Source organism: Ixodes scapularis, unplaced genomic scaffold (assembly GCF_016920785.2).
Source record: "Ixodes scapularis isolate PalLabHiFi unplaced genomic scaffold, ASM1692078v2 ptg001226l_1__unscaffolded, whole genome shotgun sequence".
NCBI lineage: Eukaryota > Metazoa > Arthropoda > Arachnida > Ixodida > Ixodidae > Ixodes > Ixodes scapularis.
The window spans coordinates 189912-200289 of record NW_024610121.1 but is presented as its reverse complement, the minus strand read 5'-3'; the positions used below and the strand labels follow the sequence as shown (position 1 = coordinate 200289).

The following is a 10378-nucleotide window of genomic DNA, read 5'->3' as shown; positions in this document are numbered from 1 at the left end:
ATTTATAGGACACATAAGCAGAAAATAGGAAAACAACGGGTTTTCGATAATTCACGGGTTAGTTCCCTACTATTCGAGGCTAGAACGGGGGTTTTAAGAACCAAAACGTATAAGGCTAAATTCGAGAAAATTGACACATTATGTGTCATTTGCCAAAATGAGAACGAAACAATAGAACAGATCTGGTTTTAGAGTGTACGGGGCTTCGTCCTGCTCTCCCGGAGGGGTCGGCGGATTTCAGGGGGCGCTCGGTTTCGCAGTCGAGGATGGAAGAATGGAGAAAAAAAGTGTTACCATCACAAAAAGGAGATCGAAAACTGGTGGATACAGTCTAGAACAAATGAAACAAGGACGAACAATTAGCAGAGCTCGGGGACAGGAGGGACAGAAGAATATTGGGACTCCCTCCAGCATGGCTCATGCCCAAAGTCTCACACCTGTGCCCCAGTGGGTGTGGTTTAAAGAGGAACAGCGACGAGGTTGACCAGACGAAAATTGGCGACTCCCTCGCCCTGGGGAGAATGCGGGGGCGGTGCTTATTTATTTTTGTTTTTTTTGCCCAATCCTTCAATGTTTTTTTTTTTTTTTTGAAGGTACTCTACCTGCCCGGTGATAGTAGCAGAGAGGTGAACGGAAGAAAGCATAGAAAAAAAAGGAAAACTAAATTACTTAATTAATAATCTAAGGCTAGGTGCCGCAAGCTACCGCCCGATATAAAAGGAACAGCTAATATCCATCCATCCATCCATCCATCCGGCTGCCGTTGGGGTTCCGCATGCTTCGAAAATCGCTTTATTTTTACGTTTCAGCCGTTTCATCAGATATTTTAAATACTTTCCCTACGAATACCATGTTCAAGAGTACCAAGCGATGACTGAGAGCTGGAGACGCTGCGTTTTACCACCGCCCGCAAGTTGCGGACACTGCTGCAAGCGCCGTTGAGTAAGTTTCTTTTGTTTCTGCGAAGTGCGCCGCTGTTTCAAACTTTGTCGTGTACCATGTGCTTGCTAAGCTACGCTTGATTCTAACAATGCTTCTGGCCGGTGTTATTTAGTTATTTGAAACAAGCTTGCCTTCTTCGAAACCTATGGCCCGCTCCGCATAGTGAGAAAGATTCGCGTGTCGGCGGAACCAAGAGCCTGTTCTGGGCGGCGTCCGACGAAGTTCGTCCGACGACGCTTTTGCGGAGCGTTCAAGTGCAGTCTGCGGCAGTTCAAGCAATCACAGGTCATGCTAGTTTTGGCCGGTGGTCCGAACAGCCGCTCGCCACCAATTCGTTTCCTAAAGCGGGAGCGAGAAAAACGTTACGAGAGCGAGCAGCATGATTTCTTGCCAATGCTCATGCCTGTGCCGTAGAGACGCGCGGTCTCTTCGCGTATGCCGAAGCGACACGCTTTCGAACTTTACGATTGTGTCATGGAAATAAAGTGGTTTGGATGTCACGTTTCTTAGTGGCGGCGAAAGCCGCTACAAAAATCAGGGCACCTAGAAAAGGCAAAAGCATAAAAAAATGCGAAAATAAGCTGAATATTCGATGTAGTTGAAAGACTACCAACGTTCCGACTCGCCCAGTTATTTTTTCATTCAAAAAATAATAGTCAATAGTAATAATTTAAATAAACCCTCTTGGAAAACCCCAATATGAACAGTGTATTATGGATATTAGTAAACAATATCCTTTTATTGTATTACATTACGATATGGACAGTGTACTGTAAAACATTATATTTTTTGTATTGTATTACAATAAGAGTTTGTTATGGGATTCCAATATCCATAATACGCTAAAAACATTGGAATCGCATACCGTAGAAACCCTTATTGGATCCCTATGTGTTGTATGGGGATCCAATAAAGGTTTAGGATTCCAGTGTACTTAGCGTATTATGAATATTGGAATCCAATATATTATATCGGCTACCAATAAAACTATATACGAGTTGGAATATCATGTTCAGCACGACATTTCTTTGCAACGCAGTCTCTCCTTGTGTGTATTTCTGCGTGATAAAAAAAAATATGCTTTTGTCAAATTATGATTAAAGAAGCAAAACACTGTGCTTATCCATAACAAATATATTTAACATATTCCTGAACTGGAGGATCTGGCATTTACTGCAAAAGAAAGTTAATTGTTTAGGATCCTCATTTGGAAACTTGATGTTTGAAAACAATGTGAAATCCTTACCTTTTAATGAAAACTACACCTGTTAGCTCCAGCCATATAGAAACTGCAGGATAAAAATGTTTGATTAGTTCGCGACAAGTAGCAATCCTTCACTAAGCCGGATAGATTCAAAATTATGTCTGCGTTGATTGCGAAAAACTAAGCTTCAATGCCACTGCCGCGGGTTATTCTGAGCTCGGTCACTTAAATATACGTATCCGCTCGTCTGGCTTCAGTATTCCTGCTTCGCACCAAACTAGACTATCTGGAATGATCACCTTTGAAGAAAAACTAACTGGTGCTTGCTTGCTTGTAGGCCGTGGAAACTGGAAGAGAGATTTGCGATTAGTTGCGTCCAAGTAGCAGTTACTTTGAGTAGCCACGTAAAGTGCACTAAGTCGGAAAGATTCAAAATTGCATGCGCGGGCCATAGATAACCTCTGGCGACTTAACTGGACATACGTAAATGTCGCCGCCGTGTATTACAGAAAAATAAGCGTTAATGCAGGAGGCCTCAATCGTTCTGAGGTCCGTCAATCAAAAATACCCTACAGCTTGTCTGGCTTCAGTATTGCTGCTTCGGGAATTTGGAATTTTCACCTTTGAGAAAAAACAAACTGGCACCTGCTGGCTCTTAGGCCGTGGAAACCGCCAGATAGATTTGCAATTAGTTGCGTTCAAGTACCAATTTCTTTGACCAGCCGCCTACAGCACACTAAGCCGGATAAATTCATAATTACATGTGCGTGACATACTACGCCTCTTGTGACAAAACTGGGCACACGTTTCGTTGCCCACAGCAATACTGAAGCCAGACAAACGGTGTAAACAGCAAAACAAGCTTCAGTGAAAGCGTCCCCAGTCGTTCTGAGCTCCGTCATTTAAATATGCCGTACCACTTGTCTAGCTTCAGTATTGCTGCTTCAGAGCAATCTAGAATAACTATAATCCTCACTTTTGAACGAGAATGAACTGAGACCTCCTGCCTTGTGGGCCATGGAAACGGCAAGAAAGATTTGCGGTTAGTTGCGTCAAAGTAGCAAATTTTTGAGTAGCCCAGTGATTAGATTGGCCTAAGCCATTTTGGTGCACATTTCGGAGCAACCAAAACAGTGTTCTGGAGCAGCAAATGTGGTCTTTCGAACATCCAAGACAATGTTTTGGAGCAGCAAAGGCGGCTTTTGGAGCAGCAAAAGTGGATTTTGGAGCAGATATTTTTTAGGAAAATAAAGATATTCGTTTTAAGTGCTGCACAAACGAAGGGCACTTTGTGTTGTGTTGTGTTCTGATGTGACGTGTTGTGACGGAACTCGCTGCTTTAATTTTGACTGCTCAGACATCCCATAAGTGTACGGTGCTGTAGGCATTGCCAAGAAATTTTGAAAAACCGCTTGCCACTGTTTTACTGGCTCCCGATGTGCCAGATTTTCGTCAAAAGTAAGCAAACGTAAAACAATGAATTGCAAGCGTCACAGCTGGTGCCTCAGTCACGCAATCATGTTTGCACGCACGTGAGGCCGACATCGGCAGACTTGCAGTCAGGCATACTTCGTCGCGCGAGCGCAGACAACGGGTGTCCGATCGAAACCGAAACCATGCCCCTCAGTTCCGTCGCTAACTTATCCCCAAAATTGTATACAAAATGTCAGTTTCGAGCATGCGTCAAAAAGAGTCCAGTAGCGCGTGCTTGCCAGGTCGGCAAACAAGGCACAATCTAAACACAAAAAATAAAGAACCTGAGCGCATCAATGTAAGACATTGCGAACCAGCCTCAAAAAGTTCTTAGAAAGCTTTGTGCAACGACTGAACGCGAGACAAACTAGCACGCTGTGCGGGTTCAGCGTGCAGACATTGCCTTCTTTGCTTTAGCTCACTTCTCTTCGCCAACTTTATTTCACGGCAGATTTTTCACGTACCGAGGTCCCTCTCGAAAGAAGGCCCGCCGGAGGAATCTAGATAATTAATACTTTGACGAAGCAGCCTTCGAATTAAAGATGAATTTTTGTAGTAACCTATGATTTAAACAAGAACAGGAATGTTGATGAACATGCGGCGGTACTTAGTTTCCTTTTAGAAAGTACCATATCTGCAGTCATGTGGAGACGGCAACATTCGACGTCGCGCGACCACGGTGACTGAAAGGCAGTGACCAAATGTAGTTTTTCCACGGCCGTTGCTTCAGTTCACGAAGTAACTCCTGACGCGCAAAAACGTGGTTTCGTTTCACAGCATGACGGCATAGCTGGTACCCGGCACGTAAGCGTCGAAGCGTCTGCACACATCTGCGTCTATCGCTTAAAACTCGCTTAAAACATAAAAAAAAGAGACGAGAGACGAGACTCACGAGACGATAGCGCGAAACGCCGGGGGAACCATGCAAGACTAGGTGGACAATTGATGCACGGTACTTTGTGTCAGGTGGCCGCTTGCGCCACATAACACACGCCTGATCAATTACAGTACTCAGTTTAGTTTCGGGTTTGAAAGGCGACCTTAATTGGTCCTTTGGCGCAGGCTTGGTGCAGGTTGCCCATATTTTGGAGAAATGTAGCAGTATGTAGCAGGGTTAGCCCCTTGGTGCAGTTTGGCGCTGCAATCACATCACTGGTAGCCACCTACAGCATACTAAGCCGCATTAATTCAAAATAACATGCGCGCGCCATTAATATGCCTCTTGTGATAAAACTGGACACTCGTCGACAAATGTTCTGTCCACGTGTATTGCAGCAAAACAAGCTTCAATGAAAGCATCCCCAGTCGTTCTGTGCTCCGTCAATTAAATATGCCCTACAGCTTGTCTGGCTTCAGTATTGCTGCTTCAGAGCAAACTAGAATATGTGGAATCCTCAGCTTTGAGCGAGAACGAACTGGCGCCTGCTGGCTTGTGGGCCGTGGAAACTGCAAGAACGATTTGCGATTAGTTACGTAGAAGTAACAATTTATTCGAGTAGCCGCCTACAGCACACTCAATATTACATGCACGGGACATAGATGCCTCATGCGACGGAACCCCCTTCATCCTTGTTTTCCGTTAACTCTGCTCGCCTTCGCCGCTTGCATCCGATTTCTGTGCTACATCTCTAATCTCGATTCCCCGGTTCCCGAAGGCCATGCCATGGCTTGTGGCAGGCACGAATCTGTCAGCTACGCGACCGTCACTATTGTGGCAAGGACGCCACAGCACCGGTCCGCTTGATGTGTTTTTTTAATATTTTGAGCATGGCTGAAAACAGGTGGATGGGTGTCTGGTATGCCCTTTGCTTATTTGCGGATTTTTCCGAAAGCAGGGATAGGCGCTTCTGCGATCTGGGCGCATGCTCGGTATTTTAGGATAGTTGAAATTGAACTCTGCATGAATCTTGAAACCTAACAAACAGAATTTGCATGCCAAAAGGCATAGTAAATGAAACACCCGCCATCTATCTATTTTCGTTTCTTGTTCGCAAGAAGCTGTCGTATATGTAGCCTCCCTTGCGTAAGCCGCTCCCCCTAGTGTCCCGGTTGGGTCTCGTCCTGATGGATCCCCGGTGGACACCTGGGGTGTGCTCAACATCAGATTAGACCTTTTTGGGACAGAACCAAATACTTGGTGAGAATAAGTAGACCCAAACGAATCTCAGGCACGTCATTTATAGTGCGTTTTAAATTGAGAGGCCTCATGTAAAAGGAGACGTCAATACTGACGCACCCATTTTGCGAACCTAAAATTTTGAAGGCCTTGTCCCCCTCGCTAGGAGACAAGGCACATGAATCCCGGCATGTGGATGAAAATTTTACCTTAACATCTCAACTCAATGCCCATCCCCGAATGTTCGACCACCACACTTTTAGAAAAAAAAAAAAATTTTAGAAAACACCGAGTCATCGACCACCCCTACAAAAGCCTGAACCAAGCATACTCGTACCGTGGCTTTTTTTGTTCCGTGCTGCCCCCGAGTTAACTCGGGATGACAAAGTTCTTTTTTTGTTTTCAAATGGAACCCACGTTTTTAGTTTCGGTTTCACTTCTTGAGGCAGGTGGATACTTTTGTAAAGCTTCCTCCCTATGCGCTTCCGAGTCAAAATTTTGCGATTGAAAATGTGTGCAATTATACTTGCTTTAAATAACTGTAGTGAGTCGATTCAAAGAAGTTTCGTTTTACGATAATTAAATGCTTGTCAATAAAAACTCGTTTATGAGGAGGCGAAAAGAAAGAGATGTTCCGCATAAGTCCCTGCAGGCAGACGGCCTCACAAACTGTAAGTCTAATTACTCTTAAAACTACTCCAACTCAACCCCGGAGCAAAGAGGACAACACGGCGAGGAAGAGCTGCCTTACAGAAGGAAGTAAAGCGCTGTAGGTGCGACAGGTCTCCAGCGACCCCTTCGAGCTCCCGTCGCAGGGAGCAACTACTCCCCGTGCCAAGGCCGTAAGAGTTCGCGCCTGTTCCCTCTACCCCAGCCATTATTCTTTCAAATGCTGAACGAGGCGAGCGAATGTTCATTAGCACATTCGGCTTCAAACATGAACACGTCAGGAGAATAACGCGGAGTGAAAACTTGCGCTGCAAAACCCAGGGATCATCGACTCATACCACGCCACCGCCCCTTCCGATCAAAATGAGCATCATACCTGCGTGCTAAATTTCTCACACACGTCGGAGAAACTAGGTGCCTCTTAGGATAGTTTAACTTTCCACTGCCTAAACATCTAACAACACATTACTTCGATGCATTGGCACGAACGTTTTCTCAACACAAATAAGCAGACGTTATCGCGTTTCGAAGTTACGTGCGCCAGATCACGAATGCTGGCTAATCCCCGTACTGCGCCACTTCGCCGAGAGCTGGGGATTGTAACACCGTTCCGGCGAGAATATGATAAGTTAAACCTCGATGTAACGAAGTCGGTAAAATTCGCAATTTACTTCGTTATATTGAAATTTCGCTAAATCAAAATTTGGCTTTAGCATGCAAACAAAAAAAAATTCCGAAACATTGTACGGGTATGAAAACTCACCGAAAATGACATTTATTTAGGGGCAAAGTAGTCCGTGAGTTTTGCTCGCGCCTTGTTCGACAGTAGCCGCGGCGTCATACAGCGTTCGAGCGCCCAGAGCGCTTGCACGGCATCTTGCTGCCCATGCGACGCCGTGTACCTCCTCAGTACATCCATTGCGTCGAGCACTTCCCGAGTGCTCGGGATCTCGGCAGTTTCTTCAGCATCGGCCTCAGAATCGTCGTCGTCCTCCGTCGAGTTCCCGGCCACATCCTGCACGATGGAAGCGTCAGAGACCTCTTCCGTTGCAACGACGCGCGAGTCCCCGTAGAGGTAGTCGTCCAGAGAGACATCGTCGGGGACAACACCGTCGCCACGGAGGAACTGCCATGCTCCCAGAAGTGCCTGCTGGTTTCACTCCGTCTCATCTTCACTTGGAAAGGACGATACTGTGGGAGCACTTCCGCATCCTTCCCCGAGAGCACTGGCTGTTGATGCTGGAGGTGTTTCAAACCTAGCTTTCCGGAAACAGTTCTGGATGATTCCGTCCGTCGTGGCTTTCCAAGACGCGGAGAGCATCTCCAGTGCTTGGAAGATGTCCACGTTCGTTGAACGTTTCAAACGAAGGTTGAGAAGGAGGTTATCGATCAGCCGCCTACGATACGCACACTTCAAACTGTTGATAATGCCCTGGTCGAGCGGCTGAATCAGGGACATACAATTCGGTGGGAAGAACTGCAGCTCCACGTTTGTTAGCCCCAGGTCTGGTATGTGGTGCGCGGAACAGTTGTCCAGCAGTAGACACACTCTGTGGCTGTCATTCTTCATCGCCTTGTCGAAGTCACCAAGCCATCCGCGGAAGATGTCACGGGTCATCCACGCCTTTGTGTTGGACGTGTATTTGGTCTCGAGGACCCGAGCACCTTTGAAGCATCTCGGCCTTTTGCTTTTTCCAATTATGAACGGCACCCGCTTGTCACTCGCGGCAAAGAAGAATCGTGACCCGCACCTTGCTTTGTTTCCCTCTGTGGCATCGATCTCCTTTAAGGGCCAGTGTCCTATTTGGGAGCATCTTATAAAAAAACCCAGTCTCATCTGCATTGTAGATGTCAGATGGCTTGTAGCGCATCATGATTCCCGGCAGTTCCTTTTCGACCCAAGCAGCAGCAGCTTTGGGTGCATCGGCCGACGTCGATTCCCCACTTGTCATTTTTCCGACAATTGCGTGCCGGGCCTTGAACCTGTGCAGCCATCCACTGCTCGCCTTGAATTTGTCTTCATCCAGAAGACATCCCAAGTCCTTGGCCTTTTGCTGCAGGACAGCCCCGCTCAGTGGGATATCTTGCGCACGAGTGTCCATGAACCATGTCAAGACTGCCTTATCCACATGCTCGTAAGTTGCAGCTTTCAGTCGCTTTCGTTGGCCGCTTGTGCCACTCTTCAGAGAGCCGAGAATAGAATCCTTTCCTTTTAGAATTGTTGAAAGAGAACTCTGCGGTATACCAAAGCCGAGCCGCGACATCCTTCTTCCGTTCGCCTTTGGAGATGGCGTCCAAAACGTTTGCTTTCTCATCCAAAGAAAGAACTCTACGTTTCCCCATGCCAGCAAGCACGTGAGTGAACCACCCGGTTGAAAAATAAAGCTGTTTAGGCGGTGCCAATGTTTCCAACCTACACAGCACTCTTGCCCGCACAGTTTACTCGCCCCCTTGCGCCTTTGCTTCACATCACGCTCGCAAGACGATAATTGGTCTTCTCGGTCTTCTCCTAGATGGCACTGCCCGTGCGGTCGCGCCTTCACGTCGCTCCACCGCTGAAGTTGGCTCCCGCGCTACCCACGGTACATTGGACTATGATGATCAGTAAATGTCAGTGGTGATGCTGTTATGCCGTGTTAACTTTTTGCTCGGCATTTTCTGGCCAGCCCCGCGGAATGCGCTTTGCCGCATGTCTCGCCGGCGCTACCGGCGCCGCATCCTTGGGCAGCCTAGGAACGTTGGAAGGCCTGTCTCCGTGAAGTAACCTATCAAGCGCTCGCGTTTGCGAATAATTTTTTTTTAACCACAATTTTTTTGCGAAGTTGTTCTTTAGAGTCTATTTATTTATTGACTTTTATGGAAATGGCGCTTCGTTATATTGAAATAGCAGCAAAATAGACTTCGTTATATAGAGACTAAAATACATGTGGTCTATGGGCAAGAAATTATGAAAAATAAAATACTTAGTTAAATCGAGGATTTCGTTACATTGAAGTTTGTTATATCGAGGTTCGACTGTAATGCATTCATTTCCAGACATAACAGCACCGAAGGGCCAGGGCACATTTTTGCTTTTACGCTTTTTTTTGGGATCAACGTTGCAATGTGCACTTTCAGCTGCAGATAAACACGCGCCCCCAGGTGTAGTCGAAAGATATTCGCAGATTATTATTCTGCTGGCAAAGGCATGGCAGAAGGATTTTTCTGGTATTCTCTGTCATGAGCGAGTTGCTTGCTTCTTCACAGTCATCCTTGCTACACTAGGCAGGCGCTTGGAAGGTATTGAACTAGGAGAGACGTAATGTTTTTCCCGACCAACACACTTCAGAACTGAGAAAGCCCCATAATCACCACCACAGCTCGCCGTTCGTCATGTAGGCTGTGAAACTATAGAGACAGAGCCAGACTTTTCCGTTGGCTGGTCGACACTGTGGTCCGTCGCCGATGAGTGGCAAGACGCACGGATGGCACATTGTGAAAGTTGACTGCTTCAAGAGGATTGACAATGTCAGTGGTACAACCTCAACGTCAGATTATGAAAAATGTGTTTTGTGTGGTCGTCTGCAAAGAAAATTGCAGACGACTACACAAAATGTGCTGCGGTTGACAGTGGTAGCTACTGTGTTGTGAAGGGCACATTTTAGGAGATTTATCTTCAGCCAATATGCTGTGCAATCTTTGCAATAGGCTCTTTACTTTTGGTGGAGTTGATGTAGGAGACGTTTTGCGTCGATGCACTCAGGTTCTCTTCTTTTGTTTGTGTGTGTGTGTCTGTGTGTGCACGCGCGCGTGCGTGCATGCGTGCCTGCGTGTGTTTAGCTTGTGCCTTGTTCGCCGGCGTGGCATGCCCGCGTGGCTGGACTGTTTTTTGTCGTTTGCTCGACAGTGACATTTTACATACAATTTTGGGAATCGGTTGGTGACTGAGCGGAGTGCAATGGTTTCGATCGAACAGCCATTGTCTCCACTCGCCC

The 10378-nt window shown here is 46.6% G+C and overlaps 1 protein-coding gene across 1 annotated transcript; it reads right to left on the bottom strand.

Moving 5' to 3' along the window:
• Window positions 1-7136: 7136 nt before the first annotated feature.
• LOC121834496 lies at window positions 7137-7725 on the bottom strand. The gene is made up of 2 exons (XM_042288187.1): window positions 7597-7725; window positions 7137-7347 (listed from the first exon to the last, which is right to left on the bottom strand). Exons 1-2 carry the CDS (start codon window positions 7723-7725, stop codon window positions 7180-7182), a joined length of 297 nt encoding a protein of 98 aa, XP_042144121.1. The 3' UTR covers window positions 7137-7179.
• Window positions 7726-10378: the final 2653 nt, after the last annotated feature.